This window comes from Aedes aegypti, unplaced genomic scaffold (assembly GCF_002204515.2).
Source record: "Aedes aegypti strain LVP_AGWG unplaced genomic scaffold, AaegL5.0 Primary Assembly AGWG_AaegL5_hic_scaff_140_505_PBJ_arrow, whole genome shotgun sequence".
NCBI classification, from domain to species: Eukaryota; Metazoa; Arthropoda; class Insecta; order Diptera; family Culicidae; genus Aedes; species Aedes aegypti.
In genome coordinates this window covers 38,923-63,679 of record NW_018734840.1, presented here as the reverse complement: position 1 = coordinate 63,679, position 24,757 = coordinate 38,923, and the positions used below count along the sequence as shown (strand labels likewise).

Genomic DNA, 24,757 nt, shown 5'->3' with positions numbered 1-24,757 from the left:
TTGATGAGTTATTCTCGATTTTCCATCAAGTACAATAGGTTTTAGAGAGTATGGGAGAATCACGGAGAATCACGAATAACTAATGGCAATAGCCTTATTTTCATATTTGATTAATAAATGTTTGCATTACACTTTAGATAACTCGAAAACGGCCACTTCTTGAGAAATGTTCATGATAATCATTATGGTTTAAAATAATTTCATATTTTATGATCAAAACGTATTTGAAGGGGTTAGAAGTAAAAAGCTCGTGTTTTTAGAAGTTTTTTCAGCAAGCTCAACTTTGAAGTTTTTTCAGCAATTTTCCATTCCATACAGATGGTATGGGAGCCAAAAAAGCAAGCCTATCTACTGCGAATTATGTTATCTATTCTGCTTGACGGGAAAATAACCTTAAAATACTGTTAGAAAGCTTGGAATTAGATTATTTCAGCATACTCAACTTAAAACCGACCAAAACGTCAGTAACACTCTTTGGCATTTGGACCCCTTAATTATTTTAATAGAAATCCAAAATTTTGAAAATCGTCCAAAAGTTGTTTTCAGAAATTTTTTATAAAAGCTAGTGGTCCCGGCAAACTTTGTCTTGCAAGGCTGTTGGAAAACGATTTGAGTCACCCCATACAAAATGAAAGTTCCGTTCACTCTCGTTTTCCGACTTTCCCGGTGAGTATCCCAGAACTTTAATACATACAAACTCGTCGGAACCCTTGTCGAACAAAATGGAGAAAGAATCATACAAATCCGTTGATCCATTCGGAAGCCATTTTGTGACATACAAACACCACTCCCCATTTTTATTTATATATAAGAAAGATTTCTCCATCATGAAACTATGTTGAAAACATCTGATTCCTACCAAGATTTTCTGGTGGAAATTGAAAAAAAAGATCAAAAAGGGATTATTGTGTAATTTAAAATTTAGGTTCTATTTTTGAATTCATCATGATAAACAATAAAATATTTTTCATTGTTTATTTTTTACTACAACTTCTCCGTAGAACCTTTTTTTCTAAAATCAACAGCTTAAGAACTAGAATTGTTCAGATAAATAGCGTGCAGATAAGGAACTCAACTTTTCAAATAAATCACACGCTCAAAACTCATAGACCATTTCCAAAAGTTGTTCTTGAGTCAAAATGTTCGATTTATCTATACAAAACATTTATTTATGGAAACATGTATAAAGTTGTATCCATATCGAGGACTAACAAGCACAGTTTTTATTTTCATTTTTTATCGGCCCGTTTGAATGGAATTCATCAGATCAGTTGCTAAGATCAATTATTTCTTAAATCAATTGAATCTATTGACAAAATCTTGTAGGATTTTCTAGATGCATTTTTTTAGCAACGTTGAACGGAATCGTTGAAGAAATGATCTGAATGATTGCTGTAGTATTTGTTGGTCTAAGACCTCAAACGGTTTTTTTTTTACCGTGGAACCTCTTATGTGACTTGAAAAATTAGTTTCGGAAGAACTGTTCATAATTGGAATGTTGGAAAAATAACTTGAAAAAATTGGATGATCTCAATAATGAATCCCTGGTTGAGTATGCTCAACAATTGCTGTTTGAGTTCTTAATAGATTTCCTGGAATAATCTCTGGAATATTTGGGGTGTAGTTCCTATGATATACCGTAGATGAGCTTACGAATAAATTCATAGGCAAACGGCAGCAGGAATGTTCTTGAAAATTCTTTAATCAATTGTATTGTGATTTAGAGTCACCATCAGTGCAGGACTTGCCATGTCGTACGGTTCCTCCTAATTGATATTAAGATTTCCGTCTGGTGGTTTGAATGTCAGACGCTCTCCGCGGACTGTATATCCGTTTCTGATTCTAGCGATTGCTAGAACATACGATTGAGCGGAAGATGTCGATAGATACAGATTGTAAAACCAAGATACATATTTTAAAGTGATCTAGCTACGAAAAGGGGCCTGGGATTGAATGCATGACCTTATGCTTATCAACCAGAAGCGTTAGCCATTAGACCACCAAGCCATCTGGAAAATCCCTTAATTAAGTTGTACGATTTGTGCAGTACGATCGCGTCGCTTGCGGGGGCGAGTGATGAACACTTGTTCGGCGTACAGTGCGATTCCGATTAGGCGTGATTATATCATGGATCGCATCACCAAACATTGGTGACTCCCAGATCTCTACCTTATCCCACTAACCCAATATCCTTTCCATGACAACTGTGGAGATGCAAAGGATATCTCGGTCTCTGGTAACAACGGTAATCACACTAACATTCCTTCCCTTCCCCGATGACCGTGAGGACGTAAGGGGTATGATTTTCACGAGATCCAGTCAATTTGTTTGCTTCGCTGATGATATGGACATTGTCGACCGAACATTTGAAAAGATGGCAGACCTGTACACTAGACCTATTCATTATTTCAAAAATGTCTGGAAACTATCCAGTCAACCAATACTTTAATTTTACATGTCGAAATGAACTTCTGGTCAAAATTTCAGTCAATTTGGAGTAAATTTAGATGTGCTTCAAATCAATTTTGTGTTTTTGGGCTATTTTCAAGCTTTAAAAAATCATAACTACCGAAAGGAACACCAAACCTTATCGGAAATACCTCTACACAGTAGTTTATCGAATTCCACGAACTATTGTCTAACACGGTTTTATGATTGGAGCAAGTTTTAACATAGTTTGGTTGAGGTTTGTGTCTCGAGGTTCTTGAAAATCTCTATTTTCGAGGAGTGTTTTCTCTGGAAAGCATACTTGTATGAAAACTTCAGATTTTAAATTTCCAGACATAATGACTATGTACATCTAAAAGTCAATACCGTTCAAAGTTACCATTTATCTTACGAAAATAAATTGTAAAAAATAGGTAATTATGAAGCACATTTGTAAATCCGCTGTTAGTGAGCCAAAAACACCACCGTGAGCTTCAAAGAACATAAAAAATGAACACGTTAGCACTGCCTTTCCTCAGTCGATGATAATGATTGTTTTCAAATCGTTCTAAATGGTCAGTGAAATGCGATCAAAACAATCATCAATTGAAAAGAAAAAGCAATGCTTACTTGTTCAATTCATTCATTCGTCGGTACATGTGTCACGCACGATTTAACTTTCATCAAGTTGCGATGCTGTGCTCGATCTTTGGGCATTTTTTGTAATTTATTGCCTCAAGCAACATGTAAGCAGTTGATGGTCAACGAATTCATAGGTTTATTATGTTTGATTCCCGTTGACTAGGGCTTGAAGAAATAATGTCAATGTGTGTTTTGTATACCATATATATTGAGAAACCTGTGATTTCTGGGTACTGTGGCGAACAAGTCAGGATCAAAAAATATTAAAACTCAATTTTATCTTATTGACGTTTTCGACAAACTTTAACAGAATAAAATTAGCTTTCAAATAGTGGTAATAGCAAGTGGTTTTGATATTCCACATGCCAGTTATGATTTTTCAAACCTTGAAATAAGCCCAAAAACACATTTTTAACTTGAAGCATACCGTAATCTTTATCAAATGAGCTGAAAATTTGACCAGACGATGTTCTTAGCATGAGAATACAGAATATTACTTGACCGGAAGATTATCAGAGATTTTTTCAAATATGAACAGGTCTACTGTACACCCGCCTGAAACGCCAGGCAGCAAAAGATTGTTGGTGAATGCGGCCAAGACAAAGTACATACAAGCTGGTGCGGCCGAGCACGACAGGGCTCGCCTAGGTAGCAGTGGGACGATAGACAGGGATACGTTAGAGGTGGTCGACGAATTCGTCTACCTTGGATCCTTGCTGACGACTGACAATAACGTTAACCGTGAAATACGGAGGCGCATCATCAGTGGAATTCGGGCCTACTATGTCCTCCACAAGAAGCTGTGATCAAAGATTCACAGCCGCACCAATTGTACCATGTATAACACGCTCATAAGGCCGGTAGTACTCTACGGGAATGAAACGTGGACGAAGCTCGAGGAGGACTTGTAAGCACTCGGAGTCTTCGAACTTCGGGAGGCTTAAGGAAATCTGATAGAGTACCTACTGGAAATAATTGATGGAACAATTAGTTAAAAAAAGAATGTCACAAAATTTCGAATAAATTTTAGAAAATTCCAAGTGAACTTTGTAGAATTTGCTGGTGAGGTATTTCAGATTATTATTCACTGCAGGCTGAATTAAAATAGTGATTAGAGAGATCGATTTGAATAAAGAAGAGATCGTAGAGATCAAAAATAAATTCTTTCTAGAGGCTTCAATCAGATTAGAAACCTGCTATAAGAACTGGAAGCTGTGGCATACTTAAAATAAACGAATTGAAGACATTATGAAAATAATATATCAAATGAGTAGCACTTTCATGAAACTTGCCTAAAATCGATTTTTTATTCTGAACTTGTCAGATTATTCAAACAACTCCACCCTAATTCTCAGTTCTGGTCCAACACGAAAGGTTCTTTATTTTACGCTTCTTCCACCCAAAGAACGGCGACGACTGCTCGAAACCGTTCATGACTGTGGAGTGCACAGTAGTAGTACCTACCACAAAATAATGAAATCAATTTGAATCCCTGTCAACCGGAGCAGTTGAAAAATCGCCGCCACAAAGTGGATTCTGGGAAAACTGAAACCGAGCACTTTCATCCTTTCCATCCAAATTCTCTCCTCATCTGAACAACAACTTCTCCAAGAGCCATTATTCGCGATTTCCGCTGTCGTGATTCCACAAACACTTTGCATTTGCGTTTGGTGGAAGGTGACTTCAAAAGTTTCCTTGGAGAAAACGTTTACCACAAAGGATGTCGCTCATTTACTTCCATCAATTCCAGTTCACATCACAATCGGCCGGCTGTCATAACTCGTCACACCTGTAAACAACTTCCCCCTCTCGCATTTTCATGTGACCACGACAGCTAACCTGCGAAAAAAAAACCAGAACCGTAATGAAATCGACTGTCGACTGTGTGCGAGCATATTTGCTTGTTATGTGCCGTGTGCGCGGGAAATTGATTGGATTTTGGCAAATTTCGATTCCAATCAAAATGCAAATGATATTACTGTGCGGCACCACGTGGAGCCGAAGCCGCCCCTCCCCTTCTTATGTTGCGTTTTTGGATGATGTGTCACTAGGTATTTCCCCCACTTCGTGAAGTTTCGCCCCTATCCACCCGCCATTATTGGTTTGTGCCATGATAACTCACATGAAGTTATCCGAGTGACATTCGCGTTTTGGTGGAACTTGAAGTATTACTTTTTGAGGCATTGATTTCGAATCAAATTCTGATCGATTGACGGGTGGTAAGGGAGTAGAATCACACGGGGTAGAGCCACCCTCGCAGTAACGGGTTTTAGCGCGTGACAGATTCAAAGCAGATCAATACTCGACAGTGTTTGTTTATAGTATGGCTATTTATAGTACGGTAAAATTAACAAATGTACATAGAAATCGCATAATAACAGACGCACTGTATACTGTTCGAGTAGACCACAATCGATGCATCTCAATATCCAGATAATTTCGAAACTAGGGGTCTTCATTAATAGTAGTTTACGGAACAAGAATCCATTACACCAGCATACCTTAATTTAGAGGACATCCATATCACCCTAGTCAACTTCATTGTGGTTGAACATCATGCGCCTTCACAGTGTACTCTGTGCTTCTCCAATTTTGGAGTCTCTTTATGGACAATGGATCCTGAAAGGTATGACGTCTGTGGATGAATAGTTTGGTGTAGTTTGGAGTAGTTGGTATCGGTTCGCAGTAACGTAACTCTAGCAAACCCATGGCATCGAGTATCTCCAGCAGCAGATTGATTTATACTGAAAACCATTATAGAAACTGAAATCTATTGAAGAAACTGAAATCAATTCGTTAAAGAACATTGAAGAAGTATTCTTGAACAATCATTAAAGAAATTTGATGAACAGAATGAGCAGGCATCTTTTCCGTAAGAAGCTTATTATCTGTATCAGATATACTTTACTCTGAGGAGGTAATTAAATCAAGAATATGATCAGAACTCTTTCCTGACTCGTTTAAGAAAATAAAAATGTATAAACACATAAATCTCTTAAAACAACATTGATTGACTGCTGAAACGTCAGATTTGAAGGCAGAAACTACGATACGCTTTGCCCAGAGAAATCAAGAATTGTTTTTTAAATCCTGGGCCAACCAGAATTCGAAACCCGACACCTTCAGTATTTGCTTTGTATCCGCGGAATTTTTGCATTATGCAAAATTTGCAATTTGCAAAATTGCATTGAATATATTTTTATAAATTGAACATATTTATAAAAATATGCTGACAACGGATTCGTTTTCGGTGATTCAAGTTTAAGCAACAAAAGTTTTTATGAGTTCGTTTAATATAAAAAAGAGGAGCATTCATGCATTGCATTCATATAAGTTCTGGTTGCAGTTTGGATACCAACAGAAATGAACCAATCATATCTGAAGGAATCTTTCATAGATTACCTTAAAACATTCGTCCAGGATCTTGCAAAAAAAAGCGGGATTTCGTGCGAGTTTCTGTCAGATTTTTTGCAGGAAATCTCAAAAATATGACAAACTATCTAATAATAATGTTCAAAGTTTTGCTATCAATCCTATAAGGAGCAGGATATCGCATCATATATGTTCCAAGTAATCTTTGAATAATTTAGGTATAGTGTAGTTGAATATCAAAATAATAATCTGAAAACCTTAATCAGAAATGAAATATAATAATCATTGGAATTCTCAAAACAAAAATCTGCCAACCTTCTCATAGCAGAAATGTCTGGGGACATGAGAACATTGTTCCAAAGTTCATGTCACGAATTCGGCGAAGGAATTCCATTTGAATATACCAAAATTTCATCAACAATATTGGAAAATATCGTTGAGAATTGATGGATAAAAATTAAGGTCATATGGTTGAAAAAATCCATTCAGAATCTTAAGAGAAATACGTGAACTCAGGAGATTCGTTCTCTGAACACTTCAATGAAATCATTCGTAATCTACAAAAAACGGAAATAATTCTACCAAAAACAAGAATTTTGCCCGAATTTATCAAAATATTTCCCTGAAATACGGTTCAGGCAAGTTTCTTTAACGATTCTATGATGAACATGGGATAGATCTTCAGATAAATCTGTTCAATGTCAGGTTTTGAAGTCTCCGGTGATGTCTGTTCTGTCTGTTATTGTCTGTTTTCTGTCTGTGCTATGTATGATTTCTGCCTGTTTTTTGTCAGTGCCCAAACTGTTTTCTGTCTATTTTTGCCTGTTTTCTGTCTCCTTGTTGTCTGTCTACTTCTTGTCTGTTTCTGACTGCTTTCTATCAGTTTCTATCTGTTTTCTGTCTGTTTTCAGCTTGTTTTCCGTCTGTTTCTTTCTATTTTCTGTAGTTTCTCTCTGTTTTCTTTCAGCTTGTCGTCTGTTTTTTTGCCTGTTTTCTGTCTGCATTCTGTCAGTTTCTGTCTGTTCTCTGTCCGTTTTTTTTTGTGTTTTCTGTCTGCTTTTTACTTGTTTTCCGTCTGACTATGTCTGTTTTTTGTTGGTTTCCTCTCTGTTTTTTTTTTCAGTTTCCTGTCTGTTCCGCCTGTTCTGTTTGGTTTCTGTCTGTTTTCTGTCTGCTCTCTGTTTTTCTCTATCTGCTCCCTGTCTGCTCTCTGCTCTCTGTCTGTTCTTTTTCTGCTGCCCTGTCTGTTCTCTATTTGCTCTCTGTCTGCTTTCTGTTTGCTTTCTGTTTGCTTTCTGTCTGCACTCTGTCTGCACTCTGTATGCTGCTCTGTCTGCTCGTTGTCTGCTCTCCGTCTGCTATCTGTCTGCTCTGTGTGCTCTTTTTCTATTGCTCTGTCTGCATTGTTTCTGCTGCTCTGTCTGCTCTTTGTCTGTTCTTTTCTGCTGCTCTGTCTGCTCTTTTTCTGCTGCTCTGTCTGCTCGCTGTATGCTCTCTCTTTGCTCTTTTTATGCTGGTCTGTCTGCTCTTTGTCTGCTCTCTGTCTGCTGCTCTGTCTGCACTTTGTCTGCTCTTTTTTCTGCTGCTCTGTCTGCTCGCTGTCTGCTCTCTGTCTGCTCCCCATATGATTTCTGTCTGCTCTTTGTCTGCTATCTGTCTACTCTTTTTCAGCTGCTCTGTTAGCTCTCTGGCTGCTCTTTGTCTGCTACGCTGTCTACTCTCTGTCTGCTCTTTGTCTGCTCTTATTCTGCTGCTACGTTTGCTTTCTGTCTGCTCTCTATCTGCTCTCTGTTTGCACTCTGTCTGCTCTCTGTCTGCTCTCTGACTGCTCTCTGTCTTCTCTATGTCTGCTACCTGTCTGCTATTTTTCTGCTGCTCTGTTAGCTCTTTTTGTGCTGCTTTGTCTGCTCTTTTTTCTGCTGCTGCGTTTGCTTTCTGTCTGCTCTCTATCTTCTCTCCGTTTGCTCTTTTTCTGCTCTCTGTCTGTCCTTTTTTTTGCTATTTTGTCTGCTCTATGTCTGTTCTCTGTCTGTTTTTTTTTCTGCTATCTGTTTGCTATATTTCTGCCCTCTGACTGCTCTCTAACTGCTCTCTGACTGCACTCTGTCTGCTCACTACCTGCGTTATGTCTGCTCTCTGCTTGCTCTTTTTCTGCTGCTCTGTTAGCTCTCTGAGTGCTCTTTGTCTGCTGCTCTGTCTGCTCTCTATCTGCTCTTTGTCTGCTCTTTTTCTGCTGCTACGTTTGCTTTCTGTCTGCTCTCTATCTGCTCTCTGTTTGCTCTCTATTTGGTCTCTGTCTGCTCTCTGTCTGCTCTCTGTCTGCTCTCTGTCTGCTCTCTGACTGCTACCTGTCTGCATTTTTTCTGCTGCTCTGTTAGCTCTTTTTCTGCTGCTTTGTCTGCTCTTTTTATGCAGCTGCGTTTGCTTTCTGTCTGCTCTCTATCTTCTCTCCGTCTGCTTTTTGTCTGCTCTCCATATGATCTCTGTCTGCTCTTTGTCTGCTCTTTTTCTGCTCTCTGTCTGCCCTTTTTTTTGCTGTTTTTTCTGCTCTATGTCTGTTCTCTTTCTGTTTTTTCTGCTACCTGTTTGCTATATTTCTGCTCTCTGACTGCTCTCTGACTGCTCTCTGACTGCTCTCTGACTGCTCTCTGTCTGCTCTCTGCCTGCTCTTTTTCTGCTGCTCTATTAGCTATCTGAGTGTCTTTGTCTGCTGCTCTGTCTGCTCTTTGTCTGCTCTTTTTCTGCTCTCTGTCTGCCCTTTTTTTTGTTGTTTTGTCTGCTCTATGTCTGTTTTATATCTGTTTTTTCTGTTTGCTATATTTCTGCTCTCTGACTGCTCTCTGACTGCTCTCCATATGATCTCTGTTTGCTCTTTGTCTGCTAGCTGTCTGCTCTTTTACAGCTGCTCTGTCTGCTCTCTGTCTGCTCTTTTTCGGCTGTTATGTTTGCTTTCTGTCTGCTCTCTATCTGCTTTCTGTTTGCTCTCTGTCTGCTCTCTGTCTGCTCTATGTCTGCTCTCTGACTGCTCTCTGACTGCTCTTTGTCTGCTACCTGCCTGCTCTTTTTCTGCTGCTCTGTTAGCTCTTTTTCTTCTGCTTTGTCTGCTCTTTTTCTGCAGCTGCGTTTGCTTTCTGTCTGCTCTCTATCTTCTCTCCGTCTGCTCTTTGTCTGTTCTCCATATGATCTCTGTCTGTTATTTTTCTGCTCTCTGTCTGCCCTTTTTTTGCTGTTTTGTCTGCTTTTTTCTGCAGCTGCGTTTGCTTTCTGTCTGCTCTCTATCTTCTCTCCATCCGCTCTTTGTCTGCTCTCCATATGATCTCTGTCTGCTCTTTGTCTGCTCTTTTTCTGCTCTCTGTCTGTCCTTTTTTTTGCTGTTTTGTCTGCTCTATGTCTGTTCTCTATCTGTTTTTCTGCTATCTGTTTGCTATATTTTTGCTCTCTGACTGCTCTCTGACTGCTCTCCGTATGATCTCTGTCTGCTCTTTGTCTGCTAGCTGTCTGCTCTTTTTCAGCTGCTCTATCTGCTCTCTGTCTGCTCATTTTCGGCTGCTATGTTTGCTTTCTGTCTGCTCTTTATCTGCTTTCTGTTTGCTCTCTGTTTGCTCTCTGACTGCTCTCTGACTCCTCTTTGTCTGCTACCTGTTTGCTCTTTTTCTGCTGCTCTGTTAGCTCTTTTTCTTCTGCTTTGTCTGCTCTTTTTCTGCAGCTGCGTTTGCTTTCTGTCTGCTCTCTATCTTCTCTCCGTCTGCTCTTTGTCTGTTCTCCATATGATCTCTGTCTGTTATTTTTCTGCTCTCTGTCTGCCCTTTTTTTGCTGTTTTGTCTGTTCTCTGTTTGTTTTTTTTTTCCTGCTATCTGTTTGCTATATTTCTGCTCTCTGACTGCTCTCTGACTGCTCTCTGTCTGCTCACTGTCTGCGCTATGTCTGCTCTCTGCTTGCTCTTTTTCTGCTGCTCTGTTAGCTCTCTGAGTGCTCTTTTTCTGCTGCTTTGTTAGCTCTCTGCTGCTCGCTGTCTGTTCTTTCAATTATTTTGACCAGCAAATGAATAAAACTGTAAGCACCTCTTTGATATACACAAATTATTTCAACGAGAACTTATTATGAATATTTTCTTAAAAATCCTATATTAACTTCAATTTGATATCAAATCAGTCACGACCTTAGGATTAAAGTTTTAATCAGCTTAGAAAATTTCTATTTTGATTCCTACTAACAAGGGAAGGTCATGATGGTGTTACACGGGGTTTTCAACCGGACTATTTTTGTTAGATTCTTCATGTCGAAATATGAAAATCCCCAAAGCCTTTCGGGTGATGAGCCAGTGGTGTAGCGGAGGAGCTCTAAAAGGGGCAATTTTGTACGTATATAAAATTATTAAGCTAACTGAAAATTTGACAAAAATATTTTTTCGGAGTTTATTGCGATGGTAGAGAACAGAATTGACATTAATGTATGTTTAAGATGTATTTTTTCATGCCATAGGCACAATTGGGATGGGTTTCTTCTTGGTATACTTTTCTAATTAAACCCAATTGGTGTTGGTGTCCATATGCCATGCGAGTTACACTTATGCCATAAAATGATTTACTCAATAATATTATATTCGTACAAAATCGAATAAATCATAAGATAAATCGATTCTATGCCGGATTTCCATGTCCCTAATGCTTTCTTTTCCGTTCGTTTTCTGTTTGTTTTCTCTCTGATTGCTGTGTGATTTCTGTCTGTTCTGTCTGCTCATCTCAGTTCTGTCTCAGTTTTGTCTCAGTCCTGTCTCAGTTCTGTCTCAGTTCTGTCTCAGTTCTGTCTTAGTTATGTCTCAGTTCTTTCTAAATTCTGACTCATTTCTGTCTCAGTTCTGTTTCAGTTCTGTCTCGTTTATGTATTAACTCTGTGTCAATTTTGTCTCAGTGTTTTCTCAATTATGTCTCACTGTTTTAGTCCTGTATCAGATCAGTCTCAGTTCAGTCCCAGTTCTAGTTCTGTCTGTCCTGTCTGTGAAAACATATCAGTCACGACGTGAGGATTGAAGTTTAATCAGCTTTGAAAATTTACATTTTGTACGCAAACAAAACAATCAATTTATTTGAAACTATACAACACTTTCGGTTTGAACACTATCCTCTTTTTCTCGTACTAGCTTCCTTCCAGAAAAGTTGGCCCCTTTAACTTTAGAACTCAACTCCAGAAACCGATTAAACCTGCCGCTCGCAACCAGCCCCGAAATCGAAAAGCTTCCGACAACTCATGTTAAGTAGAATAATAATCACCTCCCCCGAGCACAACCTATCCCGCAAATATTTAAGAACAACCGTGTGCAATTTGGGATGGTTGAAGCAACATCCCTGATTCTATCAACTTTATGATTGGGACCTGAAACAACGACATGCTTCCATCGTCTTCCCCGTCGCCATGGCCATCCGATTAGCCTCCAGGGGGTTAAATGGTTGGTGGAGATCGGTTTTCCAATCTAACCAACAAAGGTGCACACACACGACAATCGACAGACAGTGACACGGTCCATCGTCGTCCTCATACTCTGTCGGTTGGCGGGCGGTTTGAGATTTCCTCCCAAGATGCTGGCGATAAATACAATACGTGATTTTGGAACCACCACTGGGAGAATCTGGAGCAATGTACCCCTCGAGGAGGGGGTTTCTAGGTGCAAAACAGTACAGGGGTCGCCTCTTATAATGGAAACGAGTTTAATCTTGAGTTTAACCCCTCATGCACAAGCACAACCGACGACGCCACATTGGGCGGTATTCATGCTAAGAGGCGGTCAAAACTACCCAAAATGGTTTTGAACAGGCATTGCAGAATTTGTACTCAATTGATTTCGAAGAAAACCATCGCAATGGTTTGCAAGTTGTAACAAGCTTGATGAATGACAGCAGCGACGGAGAACCTCCAAGAGAGAGCGATGATAAATCCCCGTTTTTCTCGTTTATTCTCCTTTGGGGGTAGAAACAGACTCATGATGTGAAGTGGATCATGATTGTTACAGAGAGCGATAAGTGAGAGATTCTCTCAATTTTTTCCAACATCAGGTGAAGCTATGATTGAATATTTCTTCGACAAAACTAGTTTTGACCAAAACTTATATTTTTTCCGACCATTGTGCAGGCGTGGGAGGAATGTTTGAAAACAATATGGTAAACTTTGCATAGATAATAGCACCAGCTTCTGCCTGGTTTGGCGTTGTTTTGGCTAATCCGGCTTAGGATGATCGGGGCCTGGGGTTTTGGTTTGGTGTATCGTGTCCGGGGCTCAGTTGCTTCCCGACAATATTTCGAGGATAATGAGGCAAAACTTCGGTCTGCCCTCAAGGTGTCACCGACATATGAGAACCAATTTAGAGATTTGAATTTTAGATCGTCTCCGTTGAAAATAGGAAAAATAGGAAACGACCGAAACTTACCTTCCAGCAGTCGAAGATGCGATGCGATGTGACCAACACGTCTATCTCAATTAAGGTTCTGAAAAGACAAATCCAAAACGGTAGATCTCAGTTAGAATGCTATGGCTAGGAAAAACAACAGGTGAATATTTCATTACTCTAACTTCCAACGGTTCAGAAAAGATTGCGCTGACAATCTTACCACAGTTCTTACGGCGTCTATCATGTGACAAATTTTCGTCACCAAAACTGTCACGGCGCAAATTTCCCACAGAATAAACTGAGTTTCCCTCCATGCATTTTGCAGTTGCTTTCGGTCCGAGCGACCCATCTTCATTTGGGATCTTGGTTGGTCCAAAGACAGTATGCACAAGAAACGACCTGTCAGTCATGGGAACATTCGTCTGAGGAGTAGGCTATTTGTTGCTCCAATAAAACAATGAAAATTTTCCATAGAAAAAAATGTCCTACTCATATTCTCAAAAACCTTTTTCCCAACTAAAGTGTAGGAAGTGCTAGGAGTAACATTACTGCATGCTGCAAATGACGACAGGTTGCCTCCTCTTTTTTGCTCCTGAGGAACTCAGGATTCGGCAATGTGCACTGCTGGGGGGCCAAGCACAAATATAGAAATGTGTAATTTCACGATCCATTTGACATGCTGATGGTCGTCTTCTGGATGGAAGTGGGCGATTCTGGGACAATCAATCTTCCTGTCCGGAGTAGTCAAGCGGGAGAAATTGGAGCGATTTGTTGAGTGGGGAAGGGAATCCAAATTATGTAACTCCATTCCTGCTGGTGATTGTGTGGGATGGTAGGAAAAATCACTAAAACGTGTATTGACTACAAGCTTAGAAAGCTCTTAATGTAATCTAAAAAAGCGAAATTTCCATGTTGCTCAAAGTTGCGCACTTGCACTTACTTTCACTAGGTTTACTATTAAACAAATTGAGAAACATCAACGATTACTTTCAAATTGAGCTATCCTCTCATCAGAATGTATGAACACCTCATCACTTTTAACGATCATTAGTTCTTATGCTTCATTCTCAGCCATATTATCACGCAAATAAAAAAACTGACACCTCATTTAGATCAATATATCATCGGACCCTCGTTTCGCACTTGAGTTCCATCTTCTTCAACAGGACCCACGACAGGTTGTCATTAGTAAGCCGCCTGTCAAGTCGCTTAACATTATTTATACAAATCTCCGCGCTCTGTCACCGTGTAAGAAGAGACACTTGTTCACTCTAAGTGGAAGGAACATAAAAAAGCATCTTCACGGAAAGGGCTCATTTTGCGCACGGTGCATCAAACGCGATGAATGGGAGCAGACATATTGACAACCCTCCACTTGTGGGTCTTGGCTTCAGAGGGCTCCGTAAACCATAATTACAGAAACTCATCACCTTAACGTGCCGAAGGGTTCCATCTTCCTCCCACTATTAAGCACTTTGTCTGCCGTTCTCATTGATCTGTCGTGTGAGGAGCCCAGGTGCTTGTTCAGAACCAACTCTTCGTAGCCCATCTTTTGATTAAACGTGAAGGATCTCCCTTTCACGCGGCACTGGCTGAGCCATTGCACTACGGGCCAGAAATCGGAATTTTGCGACAAAATTTCAGGCACTTTTAAGATGAACAAAATCGACTTGGAAGCAGTGTTGTAAAACAACCTTCATATATGCAAAACTCACGCTTGAGATCTTTCATGAGTTGTCAAGCACGCAACCCAGAAGTAAATAATCATGGATGGCTCATCTGTTTGACTGATTGCTTCATATTTTCTCGCCCAAAGCAATTATTTATTGTTAATCTGGTAGAGTTACAGCAAGCCTTTCTTACGAAAACAACAACTTTCGATTTTCAACGGGATTATGCTTGAATAGTTTTTGACAGTTTAAGTGTGATTGAGTGATTTTGCATGAAAATTTCAAGCACGAGATTTGCTAAGCGGATCTATGATGAGTTTGCTATCGCAGGAGAGCTCATTGATTAAGATTGGAGTGTGAGTCTACACTGTTTGAAAGTACAAACACAAATATACATGAAAAACCCATGTTTGTAGTGAATAAGATGCATTTCAAACTGAATAGGAATCATTTGTTAGGATTAACACTGTATATAATATCTCAGTATACTTTCAAATGATAAAAAAATGTATTCGGGGAGTCAAATTGATTGGATTGTATGGACAACCAGGGAAATTAGGGGCAAAATGAGTACACGAGGCGAAATAGACATCTATTTCCATATTTCATGAAAATTTCATACACTGGAGATGACTACAAGTGGTACTCGACATACGCGAATCTGTCAGAGATAAGTAATTAGGGCGGAATTAAAAGGTACAAGGTACTCCAATCTCCTTTTTTACTATCCCACATTTAAACTTTAATTTAAAAAATGGGTCCAAATTGAAACCTTAACACTTTTGATCATGTTTGACGTTCGCATAGTCGAACAACATCACAGGGCTGTTGTTTGGAATCGGTCGAGATAAGAACTACCTTTTTGTAACAGTCGTTTTACGCACAACTCAAACTGAAAATATTTTATTTTAATTACACTGTTTACCCTTATTGATTTCAAACTTACAATAAATTGTTCACACTCTTTTCCTCTTGCAACGATGCGAATTGGTATCCGCACCGATTCCGATCGCAAGACCTTCCTAGTTGTACATAAATTATAACTACTTACAAATAAATTGTTTCGAATAATTGCCGTTCTCACCTCCTTCTTTTTCGTGATATATTCACACGGAAAACTAATGAATTTGTTAAAAAAAATGCTCAAATTCTACATCATCTTCCTTCCGACAAGTTTGTTTTTGTTTATGTTTGGTATTTTTCGTTTGACAACACATCATTATCAACGACCTTCCACCGCAGTTGACCGGTCGCGCGTATTACTTGTTCTGTCTATGCTCTCACTTCTCACTTCAGACCGTAAACGAACAAGTAGAACTCGGTGCCGTCAACACTCCCGCCCTTAAATACGGAAGACGTTCACCAGTTACTTCGGAATTACCTACTAGTCACTTTTTCCTTTTACATCGGTCGACTGACTTCCACCAGAACACTACTACTACTTTGCATATGCTTCATTAACGAAAGTCCAACTATCCCAAACTAACCAACAACATGAGCATTGGACGATTCTACTATACTACTCGGGCCGAATATTGTGATTTGACCGCTATCGGTTCTCTAGATTCGCCTAACCCGGCATCGATTGGCGCCATCGTATGAAGATTATTCAATCCGATAAGAATCCTTGAGCGGCCTTTATTGTACGATGTAACCGGTATGTCCTATCGCTCTGCCATCTCGTGAGTATCTATCGATTGCTCAGGTAACGCCAACTCTTCAACGGTGCACACCTCATTCATCAGCAACTGCTGCGCTCCTTCTAGTCTCGATATCTTCAGACTTATTCGCTTTGAGTCCTCCTCGACCCGGGCAATATCTCCAGTCCAGCTTATTTCGAGCTGCTGCGAAATGCCCTCAGCTTCCAACTCGTCAGCCAGTTCCTTCTCGACCATTGTGATCGACGCTCCCTCGTCCAAAAACGCTAACGTGGTTACGGATTTGTCTCTCCGCATAGCCGTGATCATTTAGACACATGCCGCACAGCCTTCATTTTCGCACGAAGGCCTTCATTATCGGTGGCAGGAAGCTTATCTACGAGGTCCTGAACCAATAACGAATTTACCAGGTGCTGGCTTAAACCAGGTGCCTCCAAATGCTCGCAGAGCTGCTCCACCGCTGTTCCGAAAGGAATGAAGATTGCCAACTTGTCAGCTTTCGGCGGCTCTAGTTTGCGCACCTTCTCCAGATGCCACTGAAGCAGTTGCTCTGGACGAGCTGCTGAAGTTTGTTGATCACTTTTGGAACGGATTTTGGAAATAGCAGCTGCCCTCGAACACTTCTAATGCCGATCCTTTCGAGCTATCTTGGAAACGCACCAGATTCCATAGATCCGCACGCCTCGGTGGATGCTTCGTTCGATGAACAACGGCCACTCCTCTGGTCTTCCAGTGGAAACTTCTTCTTCACTCCATTCCTCGCTGCCATCTGCATCTTCGTCGGCACGTTGCGCCGCTGCTCCAGCCCGTTTGCGACTATTTTCTTGACTTTCGGCTTTGCGTTAGTGCTATTATTCACCTGCTTTTCTTCTTCATCATATTCTGAGCTATCTCCTCACTTTCCTGTTCTGCTTCTTCCTTGATTCGAATTTATCCTCTTCTTCTTCGTCCTCGAAATCTTCTTCACTATCTTCCAATTCTTCCTCGCAACGATACCGCGTCAGCTTCTTGTTCTTCTTCTTTGTTTCTATCTGCTTCCAAACTTTTACTGCTGAGTTTCTGAGAGGCGATCCCAGAATCTTTTCCTTCTTCTTGCCTTTTTCTTCTTTCATCTGTAGCTGTTTAATTTCTTTTTGCACATGACGAATTTTTACTTCGATCATTTCAATTTTTAATTCTCTTTCTTTCGCCTGCTATAACTCCTTTAAGCGTTTTTCCAACTCGGAACCGGGAATATTGACTGACCTAGCTTACTTTATACTAGATCTATCGAATCATCCCCTAGCGCTTTGTTTTTCTTATTCTTCTTCTTCCTTTGTTCCTTTTCTTCTTTTTTTCAAGTACTCACTGTACTGCTGCTGACACTCGGTGGCCGGACAGAACCACTTGCTCTCCTTCTCCACTGCCGCCGTAACGCCAACACACCACGTATGGAACCAGCGGTCGCAGTTGTCGCATCCAATCATCCGCTCATCCACTTCGGAAGTCTTTCCGCAGGCGCCGCAGGCCGTCATCGTCATCTCTCCAAAATCCGACGTCGCTTTTGAGGTTATGTCCGATATTTATTTTTGAGAATCAAGTGTGCTGTGTTGTGTTTATTTGGTAAGAATATTTAAAATAATTGATAAAGAAAATGTTCCACTGTCCTGGCTAGTCATCCCAGGTACGCTGCCACTGGTGCCTCACGTGAGGCGAACTGTACGACGAACTTCTGTTGTAGATGCTGGGTGAGGTCGATTTCGGTCATCGTTGTTTCGAGCTTCTCTGGTTCCGGTTTCACCTCCTCATCTGCTAATTGCGCTCATGTTTGTCTTCGAATCATCCTTCTCTTAGTCATTTTTCTCTTCGTCCAGAAGCCGGCTGTTGTTAACCTCAACTGGACGTTTCCTTGGTGCGTTGCGATACGATGTAGCGCTACATAATTAGTTATTCATCTACAATAACCAGACAGCTCACCAATCCATCCCGAGGTGGATCGTGTTTAGTTGTTGAGTTGTGAAAGAGAGTGAAAGAAATAAAGCACAAAAGTTGTTTTTACTCACTTCTAGGATGCTCCTGGACATTTCTCCTTGATTTTTCAAGAAATCTCTCTGTGATTATTCATTCGAGTATCTTCCTAGGATTCATTCAAAAATTGTTGTGGAATACTTCTGCATTTGAAAAATTTTAGAAAAAAAAAAATCTCCCGGATCACAGATATTCGAAATGTTTCCAGAAAAAATTCTGAGAATATCGAAGCAAGATTTCCGTAACAATTGAAGAAGGATTTCAGGAAAAGTGCCAGAAGGGTTTCCAAACAATTAAGGAGGAGTTTTCGGAAGAATTTCTGAGAAATTTCCCAGAAAACTTCGGATGGGTTTCCATGAACAAAATTGCTTAATAGATCCCCGAGAAAAATCTAGAACAATTTTAACAGGATTTCCGGAAAAATTTATATAACAATTTTTCCATGAGAATTTATGAAAGAATCCTAAAAGAATTTCCAGAAGAATCCCAAGAATTCAGAAGGAACAATCTGACAGTGAAAGAATAGATTTGTATTATAGTTTCAGACGGAGTTCCAAGAGAATCCCTGAAGAATCTTGTTTTTGGTAAAATCTAATAGGGATATCTGAAAAAGTTTCAGAGATATTCACGAAATAATTTCTGATGGATTTCTGGAAGAATATCAGAAGGAATAATCCTGAGGGATTTTTGTAAGAATCCCGAAAGATGTTTGGAAAAAGCTATAGAAGATACAATTTTTTGCGGAAAAACCCTGGTAGATTTCCATAATAATCCAATAGTGTTTTCGGGATAATCCAAGGAAGAGTCCCAGGGAGATTTTAAGAAGAATAACAGAGCGATTTCAGAAGGATTTCCGAAAGAAACTAAGTGGAATTTCGGTTAGAATCCCGGAGGTTTTTTCGAAAGAATCCCAAAAGGGGTTTTTCGGAAGAATCCCACAGGGATTCCCGACAGATTCTCTGAAATGTTTTATGTAGAATTATAAAGAAATTGCAAGAGGAATCCCAGAAGCATTTCTGGAATAGCATAGCATAGACTGACTGTACATGTCAATGGTAGCTACTCCGTGATTGATGGGAACTGGTAAGAATTGCACTACGATCCAAATGAATAAGGGATGGGAGTGTCCGCTTATTCTCGAAGAGAAGCATTTCTGGAATGATCCAAAAAGGTTTTTGGACGGAACAGCATCAGATAGATTTATGCAACAACAATAGTGGGATTTCCTGATTAATTTCTGGAGGATTTTCTGTAAAGAATTCCATGAGAATTACCGGAAGAATTTCAGAGAGATTTTTGGGTTTATACAAGAGAAATTTACAGAAGAATTGTTGCAATTTCTTAAAGAATCCTGGAGTGATTCAATTTATAATCTTAGTTGAAATTTCGGAAAAATCCCAGATTATTTCTAGAATAATCGATTGCTGTCGAAAATCATCAACTGTGATTTTCGGTAGAATTCTCTCTATTAACCCATAGAGATTTTTTTAAACATTCTTTCGAACGTTCGATACACAAACTCGCCTTGTATTTTGTATCATCTTTTTTGGTGGCTCCGCATGAAATCGTTCAAGCATTGTTAGGGCAACTTCACCGGTGGTCCAAGTCACAGTTTTGGTCCAAATTGTTGGACCATGCTAAAAATTGGAGCAACCGGTGTTGCAAATGATGTTCCAATTTTATTTTCTACCAGTTTTCTTGTCTATTTTTTTGGAATAGGCTAACTTTTGGTCGGATTTGGACCAAGATTTCAGCTGTTCCAAATCTGGTTTGACACATGTCTGTTCACTAGTTTGGGTTCTTTCTCTCAAACTCCTTGAACTTAAACTCCACCCTCAGGTAAAGGGTGCAAAAGTTGAAGTGATTTAAGAAGAACATTTGAGAAACGAAGGAGAGCAGTTAAGAATTCCAAAGGAAAGAGGAGAATTTAAATAAATATGATCCAGGAATTTCTCCGGGGATTTGCTCCATGAATTTCTTAGAAAATTTTCAACAAGAATTACTTCGGGGATTTTTTTAGGGAACTTATCCGAGGATCTCCTCCAGGATTTTGCTGGGGATTTGCACCAGAGATTTTTGCCAAGAATTCCTCTGAGGATTTTCACTCAATACTCATCCGGCTATTTTCTTAAGGAATTCCAATAGCACTTCCTATGGAGATTTAATCTTGGAATTCTTCTTAGGATTTCGTTCAGAAATTCATTAAGAAACTCCACCAAAGATTTTCTCAAATAGTTCTTTTAAGGATTTTTTGCAGAAAATTTCCTCCAGAAAATCCTCCGAGAATTTCTCCAGGAATTCCTCCGGACATTTTTTCCAAGAACTCCTTCATTAATTTCCTCCAGGGATTTCCTCCAAGATTTTTCAAAGGATACTCAGCAATTCCTCTAGGAATTTTGCCCAGGAATTTTGTCCAGGATTTTTTCTGCTGACTTCATGAAGAAGTTCCTCCGGAAATTTTAAGGATTCCTTCCCTGAAGAACTCATTCGGAGATTTTCTCCAGAAATTCCCTACGGGATTTGTATAAGCAATTCCTTAGGGGATTTCATCCAGAAATTTTTCCGAGGATTTCGTCCAGGAAATCCTCAAGAAACTCCTCTGGTGGTTCGCTCCAGGAATTCCTTCGGGTATTTCCCAAGAACTCCGGGGATTCTCTCCAGGAATCCCTCCAGCGATTTATTCCAGATATTATTTCAGGGGTTTCCAACAGTAGTTCCTCTGGGGATTTCGTCTAGAATATTCTTCCGGGGATCACCTCCAGGAATTGCTCCGGGAATTTCCTCAAGCAGCACTTCCGGGGATTTCTTCCCGAAAATCCTCCTAGGATTTCCTCCGGAAATTTTTTCCAAGACTTCCTCCGGGGATTTTCTCCAGAAATTTAATAGGGATTTTCTCAGAGAATTCTTCCGGAGATTTCCTCCAGGAAGTTTTCGAAGATTTGCACCAGGAATTTCTCCGGGGATTTCAATGATTCCTTCGATGATATCCCCCAAGAATTACTCCGGGATTTTCTTAACGAATTCCTCAGGGCGTTCCCAATAGCAATTCCTCCGGGTATTTCGTCCAGGAATTCCTCCAGAAATTCCTCCAGAATGTTTTCCGAAGATTTGCTCTAGTAATTCCGCCGTGGATTGTCTCCAAGAACTCCTCCAAGAATTGCCTCCACGAATTAATCTGGAGGATTTTTCTCAGTAATTTCTCCGGCGATTTTGTCCATACATTTATGTGGAAATTCTTACAGCAATTCTTCCGATAATCCCTCCAGGAATTCATCCGGGATTTCCTCATAGTATTCCTCCGAGGATTTACTCCAGGAATACATCCGGGATTTTTCCAAAGAATTGCTGTGGGAAATTTTTCTAGAAATTCCTCCTGGATTTTCTCAAAGAGTTCCTCCGGAGATATACTCCAGGTATTCATCCGGGGACTACCTCCAGAAATTGCTCTGGGGATGTCATGCTGGAATTTTCTCCAGGAACTAATCTGGGGTTTTCTCCTAAGAACTCATCTTAAGGATATCGCAAGGATTTCCTCTAAAAATTTCCTCCACAAATGCCTCCCGACAAATTTCAAGAATTTCTTCGGGAATTCTTTTGGAGCTCCGTTAGGAATTCCTTTGCATTTCATCCACAGTTCTTCGTGAAATTCTTCCGAAGTTTCTCCAGGATTTTAAGATCCTTGTAGAAATTCATCCAGATTTCATATGGCAAGTTTCTCTAGAAAATATTCTGCCAGCAAATCTTTCGGTGTTCCGCCATCAATTCTTTTGGACGTCCTCCAAAAACTCCTTCAGAGTTCATTATGGATTTTTTTTTTTCGGAGGAATTGCTGGAGTCCTTTAGGTTTCCTCCGGGAATTCCTTCGGATTTAGGAAAATCCTTCGGAGTTTCTCCAGGAATTCTTTAGAGTTCCTTCATTAATTCCTCGGAAATCCTCCGGAGTTCCACTTAAAATTCTTCTGTAGTTACTCCAGCAATTCCTCTAGATTTTCTCCGAGAAAAATTCTCTAGAGATTCTCCGCGAATTTCTCAAGAGTTCCTCCTAGAATTCTTTCGGAGTTCCTTAAGAGTTCCTCCTGGAATGCCTCCAAAATTCCTGCAGGAATTCATTTGTTCCAGAAATTTTCTTTGGAGTTCCTCCAGCAATTCCCCGGAAGATCCGGGGATTTCTTCAAAGTTCTTCAGGAAATTCACCGGATTTCATTAAACAATTACCTAGGAGTTCTTACAGAACGCCTCCGGTGTTCCTCTACCGATTCCTCCGGATTTCTCCTAGGATGTTTTTAAGATATCTTCCAGGGATAACATCAAAGTTCGTTTGGAGCTCCACTGGATATTCCCTCAGATTTCATCATGGTTCCTCCAGCAAATCCTCGAGAGTTCTTCAAGTAATTCTTTCGGAGGTTCTCCAGGAATTCGTTTGGAGTTACTCCAGAAATTATTCCGGGGTTCCTCCTAGAATTTCCCTGGAATTTTTCTGAAAATTCCTTTAGACTTCCTCCGGGAAATACTCCGCACTCCTTGCAGAAATTCCTCTTTGCATTCCTTTTGAGTTCCTCTAGCAATTCCTATCAAATTCGAAGTTCCTCTGAAGCTCCACCGAGGATTTCCCAGCAGTTCTTCCGGAAAAGTCTCTAGAGTTCCTCCGGGAATTCCTTCGGAGCTCCGCCGCTAATTCTATTGGAACTCCTCCAAGACTTGCTTTGAAGTTCATCCAAGTACTTCTTTGGAGTTCCTTCGGGTTTCTGCTGGTTCAATATACTATTTGTTTGTTTTTGTTGATCACTTTCGAAATAGATTGAAAAGAAAATACAGAAACCGGTGCATGCGCGTACGGTTTGGTGGTCCTTAGCCGTGCGGTTAGAGTCCGCGGCTACAAAGCAAAGCCATGCTGAAGGTGTTTGGGTTCGATTCCCGGTTGGTCCAGGATCTTTTCGTAATGGAAATTTCCTTGATTTCCCTGGGCATCAAGTATCATCGTACCTGCCATACGATATAAGAATACGAAAATGGCAACTTTGACAAAGAAAGTTCTCTGTTAATAACTGTGAAAGTGCTCATAAGAACACTAAGCTGAGAAGCAGGCCCTGTCCCAGTGAGGACGTAAATGCCGAGAAGAAGAAGAAAAAACCACAAAAGAAAAATGAAAAATAACTTTAAAGCGAGATGACCAAGGCATCTGCAAGATGTTCCAAAGATTTCACCAGCACTTACACAGCTCTAAATATGTTGTAAATTTCAATATATTTTCATGCACACATCAAAATAAACTAAAATGTCAACGATCAATATCCTATTTTACCATTGAATACACTTCAGATTTACATGATCATGTAATATTCAAACATCTTTAGTTGAAAATTAAACATGATGCTGTAACAATACATGAATTTGGTTCAGTGTTGCGATGGTTCTTCTTCGTGAACGACGAATCTTCGCGATCCAATATTCGCCAAAATTCATTTTTCATTTCTGCGTCATGAAGAGCATCGCAAAAGCGAACGGATGCAACGCCGAAGAAGCAAAATGAACACACCGATAAGTGGCTCGCGAAGCCTTTCCACTCGTAGGATTCATTTATTCACGCGCTGTTCATTCTCGTGATTCATTGAAAGGTTGCTTTTTGTTGCAAAGTCAAGCAAACACTGTGCTGGTTGCATGGTGTACTGAGTACAGGCAGTCCAACAAAAGCACGCTTAAAGTGCACAGCACAAGGTGGCTGGGTGCTGCTGGCTTGGAGCGCGACCACTCTTGAGCTAATTGCGCAACAATTTTCTGGCGATGTTTAGGTACGATTAAAACATAAAATCGATGGCATGTATACGATTCGCAAAATGTACTGAATTTCACACTTATTGTTAGTGAGATGTAAAAGTATAGCATGAAACGATTGAAACGAAATAAGCTTTTGTTATTTTGTTGTTGAGTCAAATTAAATTTACCTAAATGTAGTTGAAAAAACATGAGAGGTCTGGAAGATTTAGATTGCAGGTTTCCTACCATTTAAATCAAGCAAAGTAGGTACAAGCAAAACAATTTTCCTTTTCAAATTAATAAATCAATAAACGACGCGCATAACAAATACGCCTTTCATGGCGCACCAGCTTGTTGCGAGCCCGCATGAAGATGATCGAAGTAAATATTTTCCTGCTCTTCGCGAAGAGCAGGTAGCGTGCATCGTACCGTTCACATTACCGAGCGATGGAAAATCACCCCGACGGGAGGAATAGCGATTCGAAAATGAAACACGAACGAATGAAGCGCCCGAACGGTTGTTCGTGCTTTTTCGCAGATTCTGTTTTGATGCCTACGATAATTCATCGTGCCTCGCGTTTCCGATCGCTGTTCAGCAACATTGATTTGGTTTACTTCTGCCGTATTCTTCTGTTTACACTACATTGAAATTTAAATATTTTTATCTGTGTAAGAGTAAGGAGCAACCGAAACTACCGATAAAAAATAACAAAGTATCTGCTGCCACCGAAAGTTCAGTAACAGCCGAACGCTATTAGGGTCAGCGCAATCCCGATTGAGATAATCCGAAAATCCAAAGAATCACAGAGCGGAGAGAGAACCAATCCGCTCTCAACTGAAAGAC

The 24,757-nt window shown here is 40.1% G+C and overlaps 1 protein-coding gene across 1 annotated transcript; it reads right to left on the bottom strand.

Moving 5' to 3' along the window:
- Window positions 1-6,667: 6,667 nt before the first annotated feature.
- Window positions 6,668-9,337, bottom strand: LOC110680447 (uncharacterized protein DDB_G0286299-like; the record flags this gene model as incomplete). Its single annotated transcript, XM_021856240.1, has 2 exons — window positions 6,668-7,520; window positions 9,146-9,337. Coding segments are annotated over 2 exons (423 nt in total), but the record flags the coding sequence as incomplete, so codon positions are not given.
- Between the last annotated feature and the right edge of the window lie 15,420 nt (window positions 9,338-24,757).